The sequence below is a fragment of the Abramis brama genome, assembly GCF_963993115.1.
Source record: "Abramis brama genome assembly, chromosome: 18".
NCBI classification, from domain to species: Eukaryota; Metazoa; Chordata; class Actinopteri; order Cypriniformes; family Leuciscidae; genus Abramis; species Abramis brama.
In genome coordinates this window covers 3,523,438-3,550,047 of record NC_139980.1, presented here as the reverse complement: position 1 = coordinate 3,550,047, position 26,610 = coordinate 3,523,438, and the positions used below count along the sequence as shown (strand labels likewise).

The 26,610-nt window shown below is 36.8% G+C and overlaps 1 protein-coding gene across 1 annotated transcript; it reads right to left on the bottom strand.

Moving 5' to 3' along the window:
* Positions 1-426: 426 nt before the first annotated feature.
* On the bottom strand, positions 427-21,382 carry impg1a (interphotoreceptor matrix proteoglycan 1a). The gene is made up of 17 exons (XM_084091320.1): positions 21,011-21,382; positions 19,981-20,193; positions 17,795-17,961; positions 16,115-16,146; positions 15,956-16,002; positions 15,772-15,872; positions 13,990-14,139; positions 13,446-13,504; positions 13,192-13,212; positions 12,889-13,067; positions 12,714-12,775; positions 9,316-10,954; positions 8,238-8,902; positions 7,585-7,804; positions 7,220-7,430; positions 3,047-3,123; positions 427-670 (listed from the first exon to the last, which is right to left on the bottom strand). The coding sequence occupies exons 1-16, from the start codon at positions 21,105-21,107 to the stop codon at positions 3,084-3,086; spliced, it is 3,903 nt and encodes a 1,300-aa protein (XP_083947446.1). The 5' UTR covers positions 21,108-21,382; the 3' UTR covers positions 427-670; positions 3,047-3,083.
* Positions 21,383-26,610: the final 5,228 nt, after the last annotated feature.

Sequence of the window (26,610 nt, the reverse complement as noted above, 5' to 3'; positions counted from 1 at the left end):
TAAACCAGCGCAATTCATGTAAAAAAAATAAACCACAATTGTACAATAGAGTTATGAGAACCTCATTTCAGGGATTCCCTCTTCTTTAACATTTGACATTACAATTACAATGGAAATATCTATCTAGGTATATTATAGATTTAAGAACTACATTTAACCATTTCATTTCTTTGGGTACATTTTACAAAATTGGTAATTTTTTTTGTAGCACACTTTATTTTATGTTTGGTGCTATTTAACATTCAATCAAATAATGTTTGCAACAAAGTTCTCTTCTCAAGACAACCATTCTAAAAGACAAAAAAATATATATAATTTATATATATATAATTTATAAATTATTACACATCAAAACAATTATGTTCCAAACTATAAGAACATTTTAACAGTGTATTCTTTATGATCAGACAAGAAAAATTTCCTCATTGTGAGAAAACCCTTTAATCATTTCTGCCTTGTGAAAACATTCTACCTGAAATCCAGTTGCGTTTCTTAACGTTCTCATGAGAACGACATGTAACATATTAACCAATAGCAACTCAACTTGGCTATCCATCTGTTCAGGATGTTTGGCCACTCATTCTACTATCTTCATGAGTTGTGGGATCATGGGAACATCTTTTAATGGCTGGACAAGCACCATTGGAAGACAGCATGACACGTCCCACTTCTGTTAAAAGAGAAACAAGTCATTTTGCATTGATGTTGTGCAATAGATAAAAAGATGTTTATGTACAGTGAGGAAAATAAGTAAGCCTTTGTTTGCAATTACAGAGGTCAAACGTTTCCTGTAGTTTTTCACCAGGTTTGCACACACTGCAGGAGGGATTTTGGCCCACTCCTCCACACAGATCTTCTCTAGATCAGTCAGGTTTCTGGGCTGTCGCTGAGAAACACGGAGTTTGAGCTCCCTCCAAAGATTCTCTATTGGGTTTAGGTCTGGAGACTGGCTAGGCCACGCCAGAACCTTGATATGCTTCTTACAGAGCCACTCCTTGGTTATCCTGGCTGTGTGCTTCGGGTCATTGTCATGTTGGAAGACCCAGCCTCGACCCATCTTCAATGCTCTAACTGAGGGAAGGAGGTTGTTCCCCAAAATCTCGCAATACATGGCCCCGGTCATCCTCTCCTTAATACAGTGCAGTCGCCCTGTCCCATATGCAGAAAAACACCCCCAAAGTATGATGCTACCACCCCCATGCTTCACAGTAGGGATGGTGTTCTTGGGATGGTACTCATCATTCTTCTTCCTCCAAACACGTTTAGTGGAATTATGACCAAAAAGTTATATTTTGGTCTCATCTGACCACATGACTTTCTCCCATGACTCCTCTGGATCATCCAAATGGTCATTGGCAAACTTAAGACGGGCCTTGACATGTGCTGGTTTAAGCAGGGGAACCTTCCGTGCCATGCATGATTTCAAACCATGACGTCTTAGTGTATTACCAACAGTAACCTTGGAAACGGTGGTCCCAGCTCTTTTCAGGTCATTGACCAGCTCCTCCCGTGTAGTTCTGGGCTGATTTCTCACCTTTCTTAGGATCATTGAGACCCCACGAGGTGAGATCTTGCATGGAGCCCCAGTCTGAGGGAGATTGACAGTCATGTTTAGCTTCTTCCATTTTCTAATGATTGCTCCAACAGTGGACCTTTTTTCACCAAGCTGCTTGGCAATTTCCCCGTAGCCCTTTCTAGCCTTGTGGAGGTGTACAATTTTGTCTCTAGTGTCTTTGGACAGCTCTTTGGTCTTGGCCATGTTAGTAGTTGGATTCTTACTGATTGTATGGGGTGGACAGGTGTCTTTATGCAGCTAACGACCTCAAACAGGTGCATCTAATTTAGGATAATAAATGGAGTGGAGGTGGACATTTTAAAGGCAGACTAACAGGTCTTTGAGGGTCAGAATTCTAGCTGATAGACAGGTGTTCAAATACTTATTTGCAGCTGTATCATACAAATAAATAGTTAAAAAATCATATATTGTGATTTCTGGATTTTTTTTTTTAGATTATGTCTCTCACAGTGGACATGCACCTACGATGACAATTTCAGACCCCTCCATGATTTCCAAGTGGGAGAACTTGCAAAATAGCAGGGTGTTCAAATACTTATTTTCCTCACTGTATATAAATTATGTAGGATGTACTTTCATCATTATATGCTTATCTTATAAAAGTTAAGTAATCTAATATCCATTAAAAATATTAAAATTACTTTAGGCCCTGTTTACACCTGGTATTAAGATGCGTTTTGGTCGATCGGATCATAATACAGTAAATACAGTGGCCTGTTGCACAAAGCTAGCTGAATAAACTGAGTTTCAGAGTTTCTATCCAAATCCAGGTTTCAGGTTTAGATCAGGTTCAACTGGCTCACAACGCTCGGTATAAATGTTCTCTGTCAACTCGGGTTTTGAAGCAGAATGCATGATGTGAGTCAAAGAAATAGGCCTAATAATTTATATTGTTTCACAAAGAGCTCAAAAGAATACACATAAGCTCAATCTGTTTAAAAGCTTTATGTATAATACATGTATTATATTTATTTCAATTTAAAAGCAAAGTTTAATATTGTAAATTAATATAATAATTATATGAATATATTATATGAATTGTGCATAATTATAATTATATAAATATAATAAATAATTTCATTGCTTTATTGCATCTTAACTCACAACTGATTGGTCTAACCCAGAATAAATCCATGTAGCGCAAGTTCCCATAGCAATGAAACCGCTAAAAAAACAATCCACCTTCTTGAGCCCCAAAAAAACAGAGTTTGAACTAAAACTCAAACTAATCTTGAACTTGCCTTGGAAGCAACTGAAACCGGCTTTGTGCAACAGGCCTTAGGTGTATAAACAGGACCATATTGTTAAATTGGATTCAATTGTGCTGAAGTACAGTCCAGGTAGTAACCCCACAACATTGTAGTCTTGATTTAATTAACCTGCAACATGACATTAAGCTAGACGTGGTCTAATAGTTTGGGATTTGATTTGAACAACCACAAAACAAGGTGATATGAGATCTGATCTTACCTCAGTGACAGTATTATAATGTGGAGATCATCTGTGATTAACTCGTCAGGCCTGGTATGGTGGTCTGGTCTCGGCCTCTGTAAAACAGGACAACACGTAACAATATGAAGCTCAAGTTTCAAAAGGCAAAGAAAGACATCAATATCAGCTGAAGGGAAAAAGAAAATGTCACATCCCAAGGACAAATTCACAGGTGTAAGGCATCACAATTTCTGTAAAAAAGACACATTAGTAAAAGTTTCTTATGGACAACACAGGCTGTTGTTTTAGAACATTCTGGAAATCATTTCATTTGGATTCCTTGGGTAAAGTCCTGTTTTATGGGAAAAGTGTGCGCAAATATTTTTTATTAAATTATAACTACAACAAAAAAGAGGTTTAATTAGAATTTGTCCTGAAAGTGCTTGCAAGGCAGCAAAAAAGTAAAAACAAAAATGTACAAATTAAAATGTAAGCATGAAGCTCTACCTCTAACATTAACTCTAATACAAGTGTATGAATGACATTGTACAAATTCATCACAGTATGTTTTATTTTGCCAATGCGTAAATTAGTAACAGGACCAATTGTCACGAGGGTGTGTTGAATTTCAGTGTGCTCATGGATGATCTAGCAAACACCTGACAATTTTTAAACATCTAACATTGTAAATTTAAGATTTTCAAACATAAAAATAAAGTAATTTATCAGTGAATAAAAACCAAAAATAGCCCACAGCTGAAAATTTGTGTAAAAGTTTAAAATGGAATTTGGTGGTTATATAATTTGTGGAATATTTTGGAGAAGAAACCGTAATGGGACATTTCAATACGGTTCTGCCTTGCAATCACTAATTCGATGTTCATGCTCTTTAGTTTTGGTTAACATGAGGATGTGAAAACCACATGTGTCCTAATCAGAAAAGATGCCTGCGGTTCAGCCCACTGTTGGAAGATGCAACTGGAAGCATATACACTCACAAGCCACTTTATTAGGTACATCTTGCTAGTACCAGGTCAGACCCTCTTTTGTCTTCTTCATGGCACAGATTCAAAAGGTGCTGGAAACATTCCTCAGAGATCCTGTGTGATGATAGCATCACACAGTCTCTGCAGACTTGTCGCCTTCACATCCATGATGTGAATCTCCTGTTCCTCCACATCCCAAAGCTGCTCTACTGGATTGAGACCTGGTTTGAGTTTATTGAACTCATTGTCATGATCAAGACACCGGTTTGAGATGATTTGAGCTTTGTGACATTGTGCGTTATCCTGCTGGAAGTAGCCATCAAAAGATGAACACTGTGGTCATAAAGGGATGCACATGATCAGCAACAATACTCAGGTAGACTGTGGCATTTAAATGATGCTCAGTTGGTACTAAGGGGCCCAAAGTGTGCCAAGAAAATAATCCACACACCATTACACCACCATCAGCCTGAACCATTGACACAAGGCAGGATGGATCCATGCTTGCATGTTGTTTACACCAAATTCTGACCCAACCATCTTAATGTCACCGCAGAAATCCAGACTCATCAGACCAGGTCCAATTTAGGTGATCCCGTGTGAATTGTAGCTTCAGTTTCCTGTCCTTTGCTGACAGGAGTGTCACCGGTGTGTCTTCTGCTGCTACAGCTCATCTGCTAGAAAAGGTTAAAAGTTTTGTGTGTTCAGAGATGCTCTTCTGCACCTCGGTTGTAACGAGTGCTTTTTTGTGTTACTGTTGCCTTTATATCAGCTCGAACCAGTCTAACGCTGTCTGACCATCCTCCTCTGACCTCTGGCATCAACAAGGCATCTTTGCCCACAGAACTTTTCCCACTGGATATTTTCTCTTTGCCGGACCATTCTACGTAAACCCTCGAGAAGGTTGTATGAGAAAATCCCAGTGGATCAGCAGTTTCTGAAATACTCAGACCAGCCGGTGTGGCACCAACAACCATGCCACATTCACATGCCAAGTCACTTAAATCACATTTATTCCCCAGCCATAGCCATATCACCCTGTAACCCAAGACTGGTTGAGCAATGAAAGGGTTGAGCCTGGTCAGTACCTGGATTGGAGACCTCCTAGCAAAACTAGGTTGCTATGGAAGAGGGGTTAGTGAGGCCAATAGGGGGCGCTGCTCACCCTGTGGTCTGTGTGGGTCCGAACACCCCAGTATAGTGACGGGGACACTATATTGTAACAAGCACCGTCCTTTGGATGAGATGTTAAACCGAGGTCCTGACTCTCTGTGGTCATCAAAAATCCCATGGCACTTCTAATTCCCTCCATTGGCCTTTATCAATCATGACCTCCTAATAATCTCCATCCTTTGAATTGGCTCGATCACTCTCTCTCCTCTCCACCTATATCTGGTGTTTGGTGAACGCACTGGTGCCTTTGTTCTGTGGCTGCCGTCGCATCATCCAAGCGGATGCTGCACACTGGTGGTGGTTGAGGAGAGACCCTTGAGGAGAGAATTTCCGACATGATTGTAAAGCGCTTTGGGTGCACAGTAGTACACATTAAAACGCTATATAAATGCCTCATTCATACATTCATGCATTCCAATGCTCAGTTTGAACTTCAGCAGATCATCTTGACCATGTCTGCATGCCTAAATGCATTGAGTTACTGCCATGTGATTGACTGATTAGATATTTGCCTTAACGAGAAGTTGAAGAGGTGCATCTAATAAAGTGGCTGGTGAGTGTATATTGACTTTCAGTAAATGGGATACTGCAATCAATGTATGCTGGATTTTTGTTTAATTTTTCTTGAATAATTTTTACTTGTGGAGGCTCCAGTTGTTAATCCAGTTAGGCTGGAACAGAGACATCTGATTGTTCAGTCAATGAAAAGATACTATCCCAAAGATAAAAGGCACAGAATGAAACTAAGGAATGAGATGTATACGTAATGTCTATTGAGAGTTTAAAAGTGTGTTCATAAATGTGTTTAGAACAGAATCACATGAAGAATAGACTGGGAAGCAAGTAAAGATTTTATACATTTTATGCAAAGCAATTTTGTAAATAACTTATATTTCGAATTAACTGTGAATAGTTTGCTTAAGAAAGATATATAAGACACGTGTCAAATTAATTCATATGCTTTTTTCACAGCAATATGCCATTAAAGGAATTTCTTTTCTTAGTTTGTAAAAACAGATGAAAATTGCGTTAGCATGGAACTGAACACATAACAGAATTTTTTGTTTGTTCTTACAAACTGATTAACTTGGGTACTGGACCTGGAACATTCCTAACATAAGAAATAAAGAATTTGCATTTGGTATGTTGCTTACATTTGTATTATCTATTTGTCTACTAGTCAAAATTTCAAAGATAAATTGAATTGTATATCTTGTCTTTGGTATATTTGTTAACACAACAAATTTAACCGCAAAAAAAATCAGAAAATCTGACGAAAAAAGACCTGCTTACACTAGAGTTAGTGTCTTTCTGGTCCGTACACATTTTCTGCACATAGATAACAAGAGAGAAATGATGGCATAAAGAAAGGCGAGCACCCCCACGAGGCACACTAGGGAAAGAAAGGGGTCTAGTGACACGGAGACCAGCTCTGCACATCTCTCCCCGATAAATTGCCAGAATTTACCTACAGGACATCTAAAAGGTTCAAGAGAGACAGTTAGAACATTGTACAATGGAGGTTTTATTATTAAAGGGTTAGTTCACCCCAAAAAAAATTCTGTAATTAATTACTCACCTTCATGTCATTAACCCGTAAGACCTTCGTTCATCTTCGGAACACAAATTTAGATATTTTTAATGAAATCCGAGAGGTTTCTGAATCAGCCATAGGCAGCAACGTCATTGCAACTTTCAAGGCCCAGAAATATGTAAAGTCGGCATTCTGACGTAGAAGTAATTCATGACAGAAATTTCATTTTTGGGTGAACTAACCCTTTAAAGAGATCCTTCACAGCTATACAGCAGCATCCTTCTGCTTACATTTTTAAAACATTTGAAGAAATTACCACAAAGCATAAGCAAAACTACTGGAGTGCTGGAAAAAATGTCCCACTATAAATGTATTAAACAAGTTAGCCAGCGTAGAGTCAGAAACTTGATTTACTTAAGGTAAAAACGAGCATTTCATTAATTCCGAAGCAGAATTGAGCTGAATTTAGATTGTAGAATTTAACTGTTTATATCTATATATGATTGTTCGCTGAGGTACCTGCAAGCGGCACCATGCCCTGGTACAATCTCACACTCTCCTCCATTGAGACAGAAATCAGGTTGGACCACACAGAGGCTCTGACATGGCAGTCCTTCCAGCGTTACATAGCCTGGGTCACATAAACATTGTGCTTCCTTTGTCCAGAGGTTCACCACGCACTTCGAAAACTCGTTGCAGGCAAGAAACTTGCAAGGGTCACCTTGATCAGCTAAAATGAAAGAACAAATTAGACTCATCTCAGTTGTATCAATTCTTTACCTTCTGTGAGAAATTCTGTCCATGTTTCTGCTTTCCAGACTGACTGATCCAGTTTGAAATCAATAGTAATGGATGCTTACAAAGGCACGAGGAGTTACTCTTACCTGGTTCTATGTCTAGGGAATGGCTGTCAATCTCTATGTCCAAACGCTGGGCTGCAGCATCACAAAACTCCTCCAAGACCTGCTGGACAGCCTGAGTAATGTTGTACGGCACAGACTTGGCAAATTTCACCTTGCTGTTGACCACCACACTTCCATTTCTGAAGTTAAGGATCTCTAACTGCTTAAAGCCTGTTAGGTTAGACTGTAGATATGGAAGTAGCTGTGCACAGAGGAGACAAAAGCATAATTTATGTATGTTCACCATACAAAAATCACTGGACAATTACAGGAGTTAGCAGAAAGACCTTCTATTAACCTAAGTGATAACCTTGAAAAGAATAATACCATACTGCATAGTATAAACTCTATACCGCCTCATGTTCTTAAAATAATTTATATATAGAGTATACAACGATAAACATTACAATAAAGCTGCAATGTGCAACATTATTGTGACAAGACCCATCTATGTTGCATGTTAGTTCAGCAAGTGGTGTCCTGTAGTCATCATGAACAGATAAAAAAAAAAAAAAATGCCATAGTGATTTTGCTTAAATGAATCAAGAAAATAAAGAGTTGTATGTTCTCTCACTGTAAAATATCACTGCTCACCACAATCAACAGAAATCAACATCTGAAATAGCTGCACTTACCAGTTCAACAAATCTATTTTCCAGTGATCGGTATTCTGTAGAGCTCTTATCGAAAAGATCTTCAGAGAACATCATGTTTGTGACACGCAAACTGAAAAACACAATTAGTTCTTTGCCTTTGCTCGCAGTGGTCATTGAGGGAGTTGTGAAGTACGTTAGTGATGGCACTTTTGTTGTCTCCAAGGGATATCCTTCATTTGGAAAAGAATATCCATTGTCATAACTCAAGAGGTCAATGGTCTCAGTACTTACTACATCTATTTGGTCTAACTCCGTGGCTAGGTCTTTTAAATTAGTAAATGGGTCCTCAGTTTCCACATTCGGCACTTCAGTACTTACTACACCTATTTGGTCTAATTCCGTGGCTAGGTCTTTTAAATTAGTAAATGGGTCCTCAGTTTCCACATTCGGCACTTTGTCATTTTCTGACTCTTTAAATACAACATCCTGGACAACAGTTGATTGTACATTTTCAGTTGGTGAATCATAATCCTTTTCCAAAGATGTCGGAGTAACGATCGATACATCTGTTAGGACTACTTCAAAAAGATCATGGTCTGCAGGTGCAGTTGTCAAAGGTGTATCAGTTGCAAGTATATCAATGGGCAGTGATGCATTTTCTTCCTCTTGTTCTATAAGGACAACCTCTGTCTTAGTGTCTTCCTCTGGGAAACCAAAAATGACAGGTTAGAAATTACATGTAAAATGGAAAATAGTTATTTACGTGGATCAATATGACGGTCCTGCAATCTTAATTCTCCTATCCCCGATAGATGTAGCAGAAGACTTTCACCTAAAACAACTCCTGTCACTTCTGCACTCAGGTATCTTTTCCTTCTTTAGTCTTTTATCCTTTCTTAACTTATATTTAAATCAAATTTAAATTAAAGACCCTGTAAAGTTCTGTAATCAGATCTGTTATTGGAAACTTGTACGGATGTCTCCAGTGTTTCAGATGATGCCAAAACTTTGGCTCTTTGCCATACATATTCCCATGTGAACCTTTTCAAAGGTAATTCTAAAAATCACTTTTGACAAACATTTTTATTGAGTAACACACATAGCATATCTCTCTCACCTATATCCGTGAGCTGTGGCTCCTCAGTATCTCCAACAACAGATGGTAAGTCCTCTTCTTTCTTCGAAGCTGATTCTGTGACCATTTCAAATAGAGATTCTGAGGCAGTTGATACAGTAGGGTGAACATCAGCCACTTCTGGTTTTGTGGTGGTGTCCTCTATAACCATATCTGGTATCTCAAGAACTCCCTCAGTAACCTCAGTTTTGGAGTTTGGATCCTCAAGCCCAAAGTCTTCCACATATTCAGGTTTACCAATGTCCATTTCTGGTTGAACACGGTCAACTGGCACAAAGGGTAAATTATCACTTACAGGTTGGTAATAGTCATTGTTCTTAAGGTAAATTTCTGTCACAGAAATCTCTGGTGGTATAATCTTAATCATCTCTGAAGGAGGTTCTGTTGAACCTTCAGTAGGTTTGGGGACTTCACTTGCTATCTCCACATCAGGCTCTTCAGTTTTGATACCTTCCTCATATTCTACCACATCAGAAGGCTTTGATTCATCAGCTTCTCTCTCAGGTTCCACCACCTCACCCTCTTCTTCAAGTTCTGTTAAATGAGGTTCCTCCTTGGGTTGTACTGCCTTAGTTCCTGGCTTCATAGTTACCTGAACAACCTCCTCTTCTCTCACTTTGATCTCCTCATCAGTTTTATGTTCCTCAACATCTTCTTTTGATTCTATAATGACTTCTGTTTCTTCCTCTAAAACTTTTCCCTCTCGTTCTGCCACTTCATCCTGTTTAGTTGATTTTCCAATCCAATCTTCTTCTGGTTCTGGTGCTGCAGTTGTTCTCACAGGTTCTAATGTGCTATACTCTGTATGAGATTCTGTTACCATAGTCACTACTTCAGGTCGGAATACCTGATCTTCTAAAATAACAGTATCTTCAATTACTCCCTGAGATCCAGTTACTTCTACAGTTTCTGTTGTCACAACCTTTACCTTGGGTAAATCAACCTCAGACTTAGTTTCTTCCACTGGTTCAGCCATCACCATTTTGGTATCTTCCTCCTTTGGTACAATTACTGTGTGAGGCACCTCTGGAATTTCATTAGAATCTGTAACTTCAGTTATTGGATCAATTGGTTCAGTTGAAGGTTGTAGGGTGATGGTGAAGTCGGTTGTGACAGCCAACCTTGGTTGTTCAGACCCAGGACTTACGGTTGTAGCGGTGGTGAACAAAATGGGGGTGGTGGTTACTGGGTTAAACATGATGTCATCTTCTGGTATTGTGTTTAGTTTAAAGTCACTCTCGGGTGTAGGTTTCTCTGTAGTTCTAGGCTGTTCTCCACTCGAGGGTAATGCTGAGATAGCAACTGAAGATGTTGGAGCCAGATTGTTGTCTTTATCAACAATAACAACTGGTTTGCTGTCATCGTCAGCAGGAGCTTCCTCTACTGGTGGAACCTTTATGAGCTCACCAGTTTCCCCTTTAATAGTTTCAAGATGGTGTATAATGACTGCCTCATTCTCAGGGTCAACTGTTGATTTTGTTGTTGTGGCGCTGACTGTGTCTACAGTTGTGTGTAAAATGGTCTCCAAAACATTCTCATTGCCATCTGAGGAAAGATGAACTTCAACCTTGGTTTCTTTTGTTGGAAAACTGAGGTCACCATATGAATCTCGATCAGAGGACTGCAAATTAACAGATGTACAATTATGTTGTTGCATTTAAAGATGTTATGCTAGTGTTATTCTCTGTAAAACAGTAAAAAAAAAAAAAAAAAAAAAAAAAAAAAAAAAACATGAAGCACAAAAGACTTAAAACAGCCAGTTCTGGTCCTGGTTGCCGATACAGCACTTCAGTCATGTTAAAACATATATACGCTAATGCATTCACATGCTCCTCTATATATTATTATTATTAGTTTACATGTGAAGAAATATATCTTCTAGCTGATGACACTTTTTATATTTTTGGAGTGTCTATTTAAACCAAGTGCAAATAGCACGCCTTGTTGGTGGTAGAGGCTATTTCCACTAACTCCGCCCACCATTGTCTGACTGAGCCAGACAAAACTACAAAAGAAATCCTGCTAATAATAGGATCAGTGGTGTGAGACTTAGGCGGGTGGCGTTAGAGGCATTAATTTTAAATACAAAGAAAAAGAAAAAATAAATATTTAAGAAAATATTCAAAAAATGGAAATAAAGTGCTCAATGGGTAATTCATAGTGGAAATAAAGTGTTTATTTGGTAGGTGTAGTGGAGGGCTTTAGGGATATCAATGTCCAAACAAGGCTGCAACAATAGCATCTATCACTGTTTACAATTAGAGTAAATAACATTTAACGTTATCTGCAATTAGTGCAAAGAAAATAGGCCTACTTTTTGTTGCTATTTACACTTAACACATTTTACACTAAATGGCATCTATCGCTTATTTGGTAACTGTTTTTTAAAACAATAAAGCACTTGAGGTTGTTCTATATTGTCAATATGGAAGGCGTTTCTGGTAAGGGTGTTGCGATTGATTGGGCGCCGATAGCTATCGGCCGATTAATAGCTTTATATAGTTTGATTGGTGGTCTCTATAAAGGCAGATCAGAAAACTTGCGAGACAATTTTTTATGCGAAGCTAAAATTGCTTCACTACATTCACCAGTCTGGTAGTTCTACCAGGTGTATGAAAAGGACATTTGCAATGTCTTTTTGCGGACAGTAGAGACATTGCAACCCTACAGCAATGATAGCAAGAAACTAGGGCTGTGCGATTTTAGTAAATTTCTTTCCTTCACAGCGGTGTGCTTTTGTTCCTCCCTAAAAGCCCAAACTTCCCCAAAATCCAAATCACAGTTAAGAAGGCGGTTATAGCACACAAACCCAAGAATATTACTGAACTGGAGTCCATTGCTTATGAGGATGAGGAATGGGCTAAGATTCCTCAGAAACTCTGCCAGAAGCTGGTGTCTGGTTATAGCCTACATCTCGTTTGCAGCAGGTCATGAAAGCAAAAGCATGTTCTACTACTGAAGATGCTTGCCATGAAGAGGTTGAATAAATTTGAGACTGCAGAAGTCAAAAAGTTGCATTTTAAGTTGAAAATTGGGGAAACCACTTGAAACATTTGTTGTGTTGAGCTATTTCAATTACTGTTGTTTGATTTGTTCATTACAAACAACTGAAAGTCTGTAAATTTAGTCAATAAACCTGATTTGCTATGGGGGTTGAATAATTTCATTTTGTTCTATAAATGCATTGATGTTAAGAATAGTATTATTTATTTCAGTAATCGTATCGGCCAGTACTGCTGCCATTGATCGGTGATCGGCCCCAAAAATCCTGATCGGAGCACCCTCAGTTTCAGGCATTTGTAAGTTGTGCCCCTTTATCCATGTCGACAATTTAAAATGGTATCTTGTACCTCATTGTTTTATTATATGAGATTAGTCACCTCAGTTATTATGTCTTCAGAAACCTCAGTGACAGGCGTTCTGGTTGAAGGTTGGTCTTTGCCTGATGAGAGAAAATTTGTACACAACTTGTAAAAACTGTAATGAACTGAAGAATGAAGACTTTTTTATTTATTTAAATTGTACATAGAAATTTATTTTTATTTGTGCATGTACCTGTCTCAAATGTCAGTGAATTAAGATCAAGAAGAGAGGTATTTTTGCTCAGTGCTTTAACTATCATGTCCTTCAGACTTGGTCCTGTAGATGAAACAACTGTGCCAAGACTTTCATCAGCAATGCTTGGTACAATAGTCTCAAAAACAGCCGAGTAGACTGCAGATATTCCTCCAGCCCTTGAGAAATGGAGGCAATATGCATTTACATTTATTTATGTAGCAGATGCTTTTATCCAAGAAATAAATGGATAATACTAAAGGTGATTCTACACAGCACATTATATACATATGTAACTTTTACCCCTCAGGCTCTTCCGCCTCGCTTGCATGTAGGAAAGGATACAAAGATGTAAAGTAAAATGCAACAGAGAAATCAGATATACACAAACACTCCCCTGGTGAAATATGAATAGCTAATGATGGAGATACAAACACAAATGTCAGTGTGAATGTTATCATTATTTTCACATTAGCAACAAACCTGGTCACTGCTGTTGTAATAAAGAAAGTGATGATGATTTTTTTTTATTATTATTATTTTTTTAGTACACCTACCTAATTCTTAACACATGGACATCCATAAATCCAGGTAGGTCTTTGAAAACATGTTGCATCTGCAACAAACAGACAAGTGTACAGTTTAACATGTTGCTATGGAAGCTTGTTTCCACAACTGTATAAAACAAAAAAGGTAGTAGCGACTTCTCGCAGTTCTGACTTTATAGCTCGCAATTGTGAGTTTACATCTCACAATTCGGACTTTTTTCAAAAAATTGGACTTATAACTTGCAGTTGCGAGTTTATATCTCACAATGCTGAGGAAAAAAGTGAGAATTGTGAGATCTTTTGTATTTTTTTTATTCCATGGTGGAAACAAAATTCCATAGGTTGCCCATTATATACATTTAGGCAAATGTATAAACCAATAGGTAGGTAGCACAATCCATAATTTAACAGATTCACAAAACGTTACATTTCCTACAACCCCTTCTGTCTCTAGATCCCTCAGTCTAACCCTGGTGAAGCCTCTTAACCCATTGAAGCTTTGATTCCTCAAAAACACTGAATGGTGGATCACTGTTTGGTCATTTTCACAAACCTGATCTTGAAGATGCTGTGACAGGTCATGATACTGAGGTGAATCAGCACCTCTCAGTATCTCTTGATACCCGTGGTCCACCAGTGTAACGCTGAACTCTATGACATGATGTACTGGCTGCTCTGGAACCACATTGTGAAGATCCAACTCCTGAAAATATAGCACAACAACTATTAAACAAGTACTGCAACAATGTATAACCTGCATAATTCCCCAAAAGGTTTAGGCAACTTTACAGGTTAAATAACAAATATTTTAATTTAAGTATTCATGCAAGTGCTGAAAAAAAGGTACTTTGTCATAGGAATGGCACACATTGTAAATTGCCTTACCTAAAGTTAAAGAAGGTCAATTTTAGACCCGTAATTTCTTAATAAAGCAGTCAAACGTCAAAGATTCATGATCCCCGCATTCAAAAATATTGCTCCAAAGTTATCAAAGGCAATCTTGCTCTCTGCTCTGGATAAATATTTTGGTTTCTGGCAGATCTCTTTATATGTCAGTTGTGTGACACTGACCAACTTTATCATCGCAGTTGAGTATTTTTTTTATCAATTATCAATGCGGTGGAAAGGCATAGGCGCAGGTAAAGAAGGGTCATAGAGTGCACATTCTGTCAAGTGCACAAACCATCACTGGAAGGGAGCCCTGTGTGTCTATATTATATTATATTATATTATATTATATTATATTATATTATATTATATTATATTATATTATATTATATTATATTATATTATATTATATTATATTATATTAATCGCATCACATTCATGTTGCATTGTGGGATATGGAGCTGCCTGAAGTGTAAGTAGACTCGCTCCCTCAGTCGAGGGGTTGAGGGTCTGTCCATATAAAGTTTCCTTGTCCACTTGAAGTGGAACGCACTTCAAAATGGAGGATTGGTTTTCCCAAGGGTAAGTATTTAGGGAAGATTGTGAGTGTATGGCTGCGTTTAACTCCACTTTTAGACATTTACTCACGAACATCCCTAAGCACTTCCCCTTTGGGAATCCACACTGCCATTTTGAAGTTTTTAAAGTGTATTTGGACCGACTCTCAACCCCTTGATTTTGATCCGAGTAACTGAGTCCACTCAATATGTACTCAGATCCATAGACCGCAATGCAACAGGATTGTGACCTCACAACAGCAACTCGCAGTGCTCGCACTTAATTTACCCAAGGGCACAGGGTTCTGCCAGTAGTGGGCACTCGTGCAAGCAATGATGTACATCCGAGTGAACGAGTCGGAGGGAAGTTAGCGAGGGTAGGGCATAAAAAATGTACTTAAATGAAGCCAAGGTCTAAAAGCGGAACACAACTCAGCCATCCTGAAGAGCTGGATCAGGCGTGTTTAATTGGTGTTGAAGTTAAGCTCTGTAAAATGAACCACCCTCCACCACCAGCACCCCTCATTTCCCACAGACAGTTGAGAAAGTAGTGTATACTGTGGATGTTGCTGCAGCTAGATCTGAACACAGTTCTGATGTGCTATGAAGCTACACCTAATATAGCTACAGGGTGAATCCTGCACAATTTATGTTGCAAATCCGTACTACCTTATCTGTCTTAGAAGTTAAGCTTAAGCTAAGGCTTATCGGCCTGGTGGTGATGGCCCACGGTCATGGACAGCAGAGCAAAGGCTGCTTATAAATAACATTGTGTAATGATTGAAATTCTGTCACTATATTTTTAAAGTGAATTTCTAGCAACCACTGCTTCCAGTTGTTTAATATGAAAATTAAGTATATGAAGTATGTTAGACAAATGTGCTCCAGACCTGTGAGGCAGTAGAGGTGTCTGTTGTAGTGCGGACAGTAGTAGATTCAGCTGTGGGAACAAATTCATGTACTGCTGCTTCAGTCAGGACTTCCTCTGAACCTGAACAACAGAAATTGAGCTTAGTTCAGCTTACCAAAATTATGAAAACTTCTCACTGAAGACCAAAAACAATTCAACTATACCTTCCATTTCTTGTGCTTCATCGGTTGCTGGCTCTTCACTTATATTTCTATAAAATTAAATTGAATATGTATCATGATATTAAAATAATCACAGTCCATAATTTTTGTTATAGATGACTTGGAGCTGTTTTCAGGATATGAAATTATATGCCGTCTCACCGTTCTAATTTGTCACTATTCTTATTCAACCTCTGTAAAAAAAAGGAAAATCATTACAGGAGAATTTTGATTAAACACAATTTTTGGCCATTGACTAAAAACACTAGAAAAATGGTAACCTAAAAAATGCAACTTTTAAATTTACTGGATTCATTTAAGTAAAAAAAAAAAGTTTAATATAGATTAATCAACCTAACTTTTATGGCTAGAAATAGCTCTTTAAGGTAATAATTTCAGGTTACCACTTTTTAAAGTGTACACAGCTAAAACTCTCCTGGGAGTTTATTTGGCTCCACACTCAAGAGTGTTAAAGTGTTAAAATATGAGTATTAAATGAACACTGAAGCAGTGTTAAAGTTAATGAGATAATTAAGTGATTAATTGAGTGATAATTGAGTATTATTGAAGACACCTGATGTTATGACAAGTAGAATCACCAAAGGAGAAAATCACAATTTGTAAGTTACCATTATGGTGATCGATGTTTGCTTTAGTTGAGCTCAAGACCTTTAAATTATTAACATTAGATTTAGTTTGGCTCTTGTAACTGAGTTGTAACAGCTAGATGATCAAAGAGAAAAGGTGATCTGGTGGTGTTGGTTGTGTTTTGACATAATTATCATTTGACCTGAATCACCAAACTCATATAGAGTTAGAATTATATTGCTGATTACAGCATCACTGTGATTTTACAGCATAAGATCAAGCTTTTTCAAAATAATCCAAAAGATTTCTTATAAGTTGTTCTGAAAAAAAAAACACCTTTCATGTAGGCACACACAGACATCAAGAATCAGCGTAAGAATCTCAACAATGGTGACAAACAGCATATTCAGATAAACAGATAAACTATGAATATTAGAAAACAAGCGACTAAAAAGTCACATAAAAACAGCAGAAATAAAAGAAAATATTAAGATTAAAGTAAATTACTAAGACAATTCAGATCCTAATTTATTCATACCGCAATGCATTATGGGAGCCATGAATGAGTTTTGATTTGTGGCAACCCGAATGCACTGCAACATGCTTTATTATTGTCACCATTATTGAGATTCACAGGCTGATTCTTGATATCCGTGTGTCTAAATAGATTTAAAAAAAAAAATAATGTATTAGAACAACATTTTAAGAAATCCGTTGGATTACATTGAAAATGCTAATGCCATTATGTTATACAAGGACAGTGCTGCTATAATCAATAAATAATGATTGTCAAAACACAACCAAAACCATCAGATCACCATTTCTCTTTGTTCATCTGGCTGTTATAACTCAGTTACAGCAGCCAAACTAAATCTAAAATTCAAAATTTAAGAGACAGAAGCCCAACTAAAACGAACACTGATCACCATAAAGGGACTTAAAATTTAGATTTTTAAATTTAGAAATTTACATTCTGCTTGTTAACATCAGGTGTCTTCAATAATACTCAATCATCACTCAAAAATCACTTAATTATCTCACTAACTTTAACACTCTTCAGTGTTCATTTAACACTCATATTTTAACACTCTTGAGTGTGGAGCCAAATAAACTCCCAGGACAGTTTATTTAACACTGGAGTTTTTGCTGTACACACACACACACACACACACACACACACACACACACACACACATTACAGTTTTATGACATCTTTTGACTATATAGTATTGTGTGCATTTTTGATTAGTTTACCCTGTAGACCATGTCTACGTGTTCCTGCGAATGGCTGAAATTCATGGCAAGATCTGAGATGCACAGGGAGTTGTGCTGGCATGTGTGGACCCATTTCTGGTACTCCGAATTGCTGGGAATTCTGTCCAAAAAGATCCGGAAAGCCTCCCATACAGCCTCCTGGCAAACTGACAATGTCAATAAATTACAAAAAAGTGTTCAAATGATAAATTTCACAGCATATGTCCATCTTTCTGGATCTGTTTTGTATATTAAAATATATTCTTCTGTATTGCTGAATTGCAGTCAGATATAAATCAAGACAACAGATCAAATCAACAGAGGTGTTTCATTAATTAATTCATATTAGACGATTTCTTATCTAATTTTGACTAATTATGCCTGATTATTCTCTGATATAGTGTACATTTTCTCTCAACTTACTGGATATATTTCTCTAAATTTGAATGTATACAAGTTATATAGTGGATACATAAAAGAGCGTTATTTAAATTTGAATTTAAATTCATATGTTGAATGTCTCCTTCGTCTGATACACTTGTCTTGTGCTGTGTCCAAATTCGCATACTGTAAAATAGGCACTATATTTGTTTTGAAACTATGTACTATATACGATGAGTGTGTGTTGTGTAGTATGAATGAAAATCGGATATACTACATCCGCCATGTTGTCACTGTCATGTGACCTACGGGCCACAGCGTCAGTTGTGTCGCTTCCCTGCCATTCACATTCATGGGATAGTAAAGTGTCCATCGGATGCGCAATTCAGAATCTCTGCAGTAGTAAGTAATCCGGGTACTTTTCGCCTGCTGTTTTATGAACATTATTAATTCAGACGCTCACATACTGTTTTTCGCCTACTATATAGTTGGGGGTGAAAGTCTCTGCTTATGAGCTGACGATCTCAATCAGGTGTGTTAGATGACAGAGACATCCAAATGCTGCATCCCAATTCAGAGGCTGCATCCTTCTTAGGCCTACTGCGTCACCGCGGCACGACAAAGGCTGTCCTAATTCGAAGGCTCCTCCAAATGCGTCCTTCGTTTCCCGTGAAATAAAGGATAATACAGATGGATCCTTCGCGGCCTTGCCTACCCCAGAATTCATTTCACACCCGTGACAACAGAATTTTTTGGAGAGAAATTGCCAAATTATACTTTTAAACATAAGTATTGGGTTTCAACTTACTCAAATATCTAATGATACAAATGTAAAAAGAAAAAAGAATCGGTTTAAATCGGTTCAAATGTTGACATATCTTACTAAGATGTGCTTATATATAGTTAATGGACCATGGTGAACACATTTAGACAGTTTGTGAACTCTGTCAGACAGTTTAACATAACTTTCAGAAAACGTTGCTGCTGCTCATCAACGGCAGCTGTCAAAGTTGTCATACAGTAGTCCATATTTGAGCTATTGAAAATTATTCTGGCAAAAGAGTCCTGGATCTTAAACTTTCTATACATATCACGCCAAAGGATGCTCAAAGGGTAACACTGTTACATTCTCATAGACTTTTACTGATGTTACATCAACCATATAGTATTCACTTACAACTCACTAACAATGTGTTCTCATAAACTACTTTAGATGTTACATCAACGAGAACAGTCCTCCGTAGGTTAGACCATCCCATTTAACAATGCTCAGTCCAAACTTCGCAGCCTTCGAAGGATGCTGCCTCTGAATTGGTACATAGCCAAAATGTGCAGTGTTGGGAAGGAGGGGCTTCCAGGAATAAGGTTGATAGCCACTGTACTAAACAAAACCATGGATGCATTTGAAAGGGTTAAAGGAATAGTTCACTTAAAAAATGAAAATTCTGTCATCATTTACTCACCCTCAAGTTGTTTCAAACCTGTATGAATTTCCTTTTTCTGCTGAACACAAAGGAAGGTATTTTGAAGAATGTCGGTAACTGTTGAACTGTTGAACAGTTGATGGACCCCATTGACTTCCATTGTAGAAAAGAAAAAAAAAAACTAGAAGTCAGTGGGGTCCATCAACTGTTTGGTTTCCGACATTCTTCAAAATATCTTTCTTTGTGTTCAACAGAAGAAAGAAATTCATACAGGTTTAAAACAACTTGAGGGTGAGGAAATAATGGCAGAATTTAGATTTTTTCTAACCTTTAACCTTTCTAACAGGGAAGATGCTTATTGTACATAAGTTTGAGAGTTACCTCTTAGTGTGTAGAATGTTCGATGGCTGGCTATGACCTCTCTCATTGTCTCCTGTGGACATACTTTCACCTCTGAGTGGAAGAAATCTGACCTCTTGACGCTATGCTTTTCCATTTCAAATATAGTTCTGACCCCTGAATTCTGCTTTGGTGCATTTTGGTTTGTTAAGCTGCTAGTATCAAGAGTCTCTAATGGGTTTAGCCTTCTTCTGTCTGAAAAATATAGAAAGTTCAAAATAAAAGGTTAGTAACTTCATTGTAATTCAGCATATTTCTGCCAAAATATTTTTTTGAAAGTTGATGGACTTTCAATACAGTCATTTTTTTCCCAAAAACTAGGATATTCGGCAATGCTATGCTTTGTTTCTGCACTCATGTTTGAAGGACATTGATGGGGTTTTTTTTGTGTGCACAAATGGCAAGCAAATTTACATTTTGAAAAATAAATCTGGAACTGTGCGCTTCCACCTATTTAAATTCTGCAGAAACTTACTTTGAATTTGTCTTAGGCCATTTTTGCAACAATTTGTAAAAAGAAAATCTGTATATCATTTAGAAAAGCTAAAAGCAAAATCAAAAGCAGTATATTTTAATGCATGGCACATGACTACTTGTTGACATGTATCTAGTGAATATCTAGAGTTCACAAAACTTCATTGTTTGATGATCCAAATACAAAAAAAACAACAAAAAAACCATCCTTAACATATTTGCCTCTGTAGTCATTTGTGTGACTATATTTAAAACTTGTGACTGTTTCTTATAAAACACTAAAACACTTAACACAAATATATGTTCTTTATCAAAACAACATTTTGGTTGCACTCTACTACGCATTGAATAACATTTTGTTTCCTGGTGTGTCCAGTAATTTCAAATCACTTGAGTATCATAATACACGTCCAGAAGTGCCACCTCATGTTTGACTATTACACTGCACCGCACACTGTAGCAGAAATCACCAATTCACAAATTTATACCGAAAATTCTGTCCTCATCTACATCTTGTTGTAAAATTTGACTTTGTTACCTTGAATTCCTGTGACGGACAGTATAAAGAAGAAGAGTGTGAAGAGATGCCCACTTTTCAAAGACATGCTGACTTCAAGTCGTACATCTAACCCCATGCTGTATTAAGACAGCACAATACTTCAGGCGCTAAGTCCTTTTTCTTGGATATATCCGTCAGAAGCTGGAGAAGCCATTATGGTCCCTGAGACCTTGCTGTCAAGCACTGAGACCTAAAGATGGAAATGAAGAAACCTGGAAATTGAGACGGACTTTCAGTGTCTCACAGAAAACAACACTGTGAATGTTAAAAGCAGAAAGAGAGAAAGCAGGCAGGGATATATGATAGAGATGCAGTATTGGTGTAGAGGCGTGACATTGTGTGACCGATTACAGTGAAGTAGTTAAAAAAGCAAGATCTGTTTCTGGAATAATCTGATTATCTGATGCTCAGACATAATCCTGCTTTACCCCGTGGCCCGCCCACCTCATCCAATTACTGGCTTTTCCATTCAAGCGTCTGTCAGCTGCAGTGCCAGATCAATCGCCCACTCCGTGTTGGGCAGCACCTCATGAAGTAACAGTGTTCACCCCAGTGCTGCTGAAATCATGCCTCCCATATCAGTGCATGTGTGGAGACGAGGTGTACTTGCTTAGTTTAAAGAGGGTGTCCATTCTCAAAAATGGATGTCCGTTCTTGGGGTCACCTGTAATGGCCGTTTAAAGCCTGTTGAGTCTGACTGCTTTTGAACTATGACCCCTGTGATAGGGATAAGTGGAGGAAAGTTAGAAGTAATTACTGCTGATATTGACGGTCCAAAGGCTTGGTCTATAAATACCAAAGCCTTGGCATCAGATGAATTGCATGCTAATTCACTGCTGTTTTTCTTCACATCTCACATCTAATCAACTATGTTGTTTGTGTAAATGTGCACATTTGATCATGGTAGAATTGTCAGGTCAGTAAATGGTTTGTTTAACAGTTTGCATTGTTTTAGAAAAAAATCATTCATCAGAGGTGCAGACTGGAGAGTATTTCCAGGAACACTTCAAATGACGACAGAGATGTTGCGTCATCAGATGCTGAGGATGTCAACGTGAATCCAGGGTTACACTGACTTTAATTGGCTCTGATGCTCATGTATTATAATAAATGAAAATGTATTAAAAAATACATAATAATGTAATGTAATCTACAGCCCTGTCATAACACCAATAATTTATATAGCATAAAACTGCGTATATAAAACTTAGAATAAAACAGATTCCTTGCAATTGTCTAACAAACAAACAAATTAATCTGTCTGTTGATTTAACCCTACTATGTAAACAGAATTCCTGATAAAGGGCTTTTGTAAAGAGGTCTGATCCGATTGGACTGTCTTGTTTTGATGACTGGAGAGCGGATCACTGTCTGGCGAATGCTTTATTGTTCAATCAGCTTGAGTGTCCTTCAAGTAAGATACAATTGTGTGTAGTATACACTCTAAAAATGCTATCTTGGCTTTAATTAACTTTTTTATGTCAACAGGTCCCACATAAGGTTACGTTGGATTTATGTAACATTATTTATTTCAATTAACTTAAGTTAATTACATAAGGTTAATCCAATGTCGTTTAGTTGAATAAGGTTAACACTCTTAATTTTGTCCAAAACAATTAAGTTAATTAAGTTCAATTATCCTAAAATTAATATTTTTACATTCAACCAAAACAAATAATCCAGTTGTCACAGCAAAAACTCCAGTGTTAAATGAACTCTCCTGGGAGTTTATATGGCTCCAGACTCAAGAGTGTTAAAGTGTTAAAATATGAGTGTTAAAGTTAATGAGATAATTAAGTGATTAACTGAGTGATGATTGATCATTATTGAAGACACCTGATGTTAACAAGCAGAATCACCAAAGGAAAAAATCATTTTGTAAGACACCGTTATGGTGATCAGTATTTGCTTTAGTTGGGCTCTTGACCCTTAAATCATTAACTTTAGATTTTGTTTGGCTGTTGTATCTGAGTTGTAACTCTCAGGTGAACAAAGAGAAAAGCTGATCAGGTGGTGTTGGTTGTGTTTTGACATAATCATAATTTGACCTGAATTTAAAGTCTAATCTCTGACTTAAATGTATATTGTTGATTACAGCATCACTGTGATTCTACAGCATACGACCCGGAAATTTCTAAATAATCTAAAGAATTTCTTAAAAGTTGTTCTGGTAAAACAAAAAAATTTTTAGGCACACACAGACATCAAGAATCAGTGTGTGAATCTCAACAATGGTGACAAACAGAATATTCAATTAGGGAAAGGAATTTACTAAGACAATTCAGATCATAATTTATTCATACCGCAATGCATGATGGGAGTCATGAATGAGTTTTGATTGGTGCAGGCCCGGTTCTACGGGGGTGCTTGAGGGTGCTAAGCACCCTCAAATAAAAGTGAAAGCACCCTCAGATGAAAAATTATTAATAGCACACATAAACGAGATTTTGCCGAAAATAAAACACAGACGGATTTCACACTCTTGCCTATAATAGGATAGCCTACACAAAATAAATAAATTAATAAAATTAAACAAATATATATATATTAAATAAATTATTTCGTTATGCTTTCATGTTTAATGCATTGTAGTTGTCCTTTCGTGATCGCGATACGCAAAAGGTGAAGCTGTCTCTTTAATTGCCCACTTTGCTTGCGTGCGTGCTTCCCGCTCAGAAATTTTGTTAGCTGACTTTCTGAGACGGGGCTTTAGGTAATGTTATGTGTGTTGTGTAACGTTAAGCTAGCGCAGCTTCTTGGTCTTTTGCTGTCAATTGTTTTGAACTGCTTGTCGTTGTTATTGGAGTTGTCATAAAGAATATAGCAGCAATACCTTGGTGTAATAACGTTACTGCAGCAGTGCTTTATCAATATGTTTATGCATAACGCTAACAATGAATGACTGATTGGGTGTTGATGTGTTGTCATGGTTGTCATATTGTACAGACCCGGCATTCAGCGCTAGTGCATTATGGGTAATTGTTTGTTGGGAGTTGATTTATGCGTTATTACAGCAATATGGTTGGGGTTTGTGTTAGTAAAGTTATGTGTGTTTATGTTCAAGTTAGGTTGGATGTTCTTGGTACATTTTCTGCCTTGTTATGTAAAAATGTGTCTCTCACAGTCATGGAGAGAGACGTGTGTAAGGCAGTGACTTTTGGCCATTCTAGGCGTGTTCAATTGAAGTTGAAGCCGGTTACAACAAGGGTATCACCACAGTGTAAGTAGGCTATGTGTGCCATGTTTTAATGTTTTGCAAAGTGAAGATTGCTGCTTGTTTACATGCTATTCTATAATTTACTGCCAGATCGTATATTGTTTAACATAACAGCAATTACAGTAGTATTGTTGTATACAACATCCCCAATTTTGAGATACTATGTTTCAGACTGATGACTGAGCTATTTCCTACGATTATGTAAGCAGCACCCTCACTATATTCAGAAGCACCCTCAGTGATTTGGTTCTAGAACCGGGCCTGGATTGGTGGCACCCAGAATGCACTGCAACATGCTTTATTATTGTCACCATTGTTGAGATTCACAGGCTGATTATTGATGTCAGTGTGTCTAAATAAAGTAATTTTCAAAAGTCTTTTGATCAGAACAACTTTTAAGAAATATTTTGGATTATATTGAAAATGCTGAAAATCATTTGCATGTTAAATCACAGGTCTGCTGTAATCAACAAAGTAGACATAACTTTCTAAATGAGATTTGTGATTCAGGTCAAATTATGATTATGTCAAAACACAACCAACACCACCTGATCAGCTTTTCTCTCTGTTCATCTGAGAGTTACAACTCAGATACAACAGCCAAACAAAATCTAAAGTAAATTATTTAAGGGTCAAGAGCCCAACTAAAGCAAACACTGAGCACCATAACGGTGTCTAAATTTTTATTTTTTTTTCCTTTGGTGATTCTGCTTGTTAACATCAGGTGTCTTCAATAATGATCAATCATCACTCAATGAATCACTTAATTAGTTCATTAACTTTAACACTCTTGAGTGTTAATTTAACACATATTTTAACACTTTAACACTCTTGAGTCTGGAGCCATATAAACTCCCAAATGTTCTGTTGTAAATATTGAATGCTTTGGAGCACAGACTTAAGTTTGGCAGATTATTGCAGAAGTTAAAGTAAAAAAAAAAAAAAAGTTTGTGATGATGAAAAAATGCATAAAAATACTATTTTAAAATTTTATATGAAATATATATTTTCCAAAACATGGTTTACCCTAAAACTGTGAGAAAATCAAAGGCATAATTTTAACAAGCTGTGTTCCAAATTTGACGCCGATATCTCAAAAAATGAGCTTTCAGTGAGATTTTGTTTGGGTGCAGTACCAAATGCTTCCTCTGGATGAAATTCACGATGCAAAAAAAAAAAAAAAAAAAAAACTATACATTTGATATAAAATAAAAAATAAACTTCTGCAATGTCATAAAAATAAAAAAAGGAACCAAATAAGCAACATGAACAAAAAGCAAAAAAATAAATAAAAATAAAAAATAAATCAATAAATAAGCAATTTTATTTTCTATAACATTGCAGAGATTTATTTTAAATTTTATGTCAAGTGTACGGTTGTACAGTTTTATTTTGTTTTTTTGCATCGTGAAATAAACATTTCTATGTTCTGTATCACTGTGTTGTGTTTGTTTCCTTTTTCTGTTTAGACGATAACTGCACCTTTAAATCTCCTTTGTAAAAGCTTTACGAGGCATAAATAGTCCTCACTTTAGATGAGCTCACAAAATAGTTAACTGACTAAATGTTTTATAACTACCTGAATTACAGTAAAAATACATGTAAAGCATTTATTACCAAACTAAGTAACTATTACTATATGTCTGAATAATAAGAAGTTATCTAATGAACCACTGACAACTCCTAAATAACTGGTTTGTAAATAATGCAATTCTTCATTTAGAAATGATAAATTGATAATTAATAAAGTATGAAAATTCAATTATCAAACATATTATAGATATGCTTAAATCAAGAATAAAGCATAGCAAGTTGTAAAGTTAAAAAGTTGTAACCTACTTTTTAATGTCTATTAATGCTTTATAAATTATGAATTAATTGTTTACTAATGCTTAACAAATTAATTGCATGCAGTTATTATAAAGTGTTCCCAAATGTTTGAATTTTCTACAACAATAAGAATGTGCGTTGCTCTGTTATTTATTACATGCAGTTCTACAGAAGCCCTTTGTCCACCTCCTCGGCATTCTTTTGGTCTTTTGTAGCCTACTCATGTATAGTCCATGAATGAAGATTCATAATAACCATTCCTCTACTGTCAACATTTGTATTGCATGTATGTATTTAAATCTACTGAAAATGTTCAGAGAAAAGAGACCCAACACAGTGATATCTTGTTCCCTATTAATAGGCTATTGTGTTAAACTGCCTGCCTCTCTTTCCCCCTAAACATTAGTGTAAATAACACAAAATTGTTAGCGCATACACATTCAAATATGTGTGTATATGAAAATATAACATGAATTATAGTTACATGTTGCTTCTATATGAATGTGCATAAGCTAATGATTTGTTAAGCATG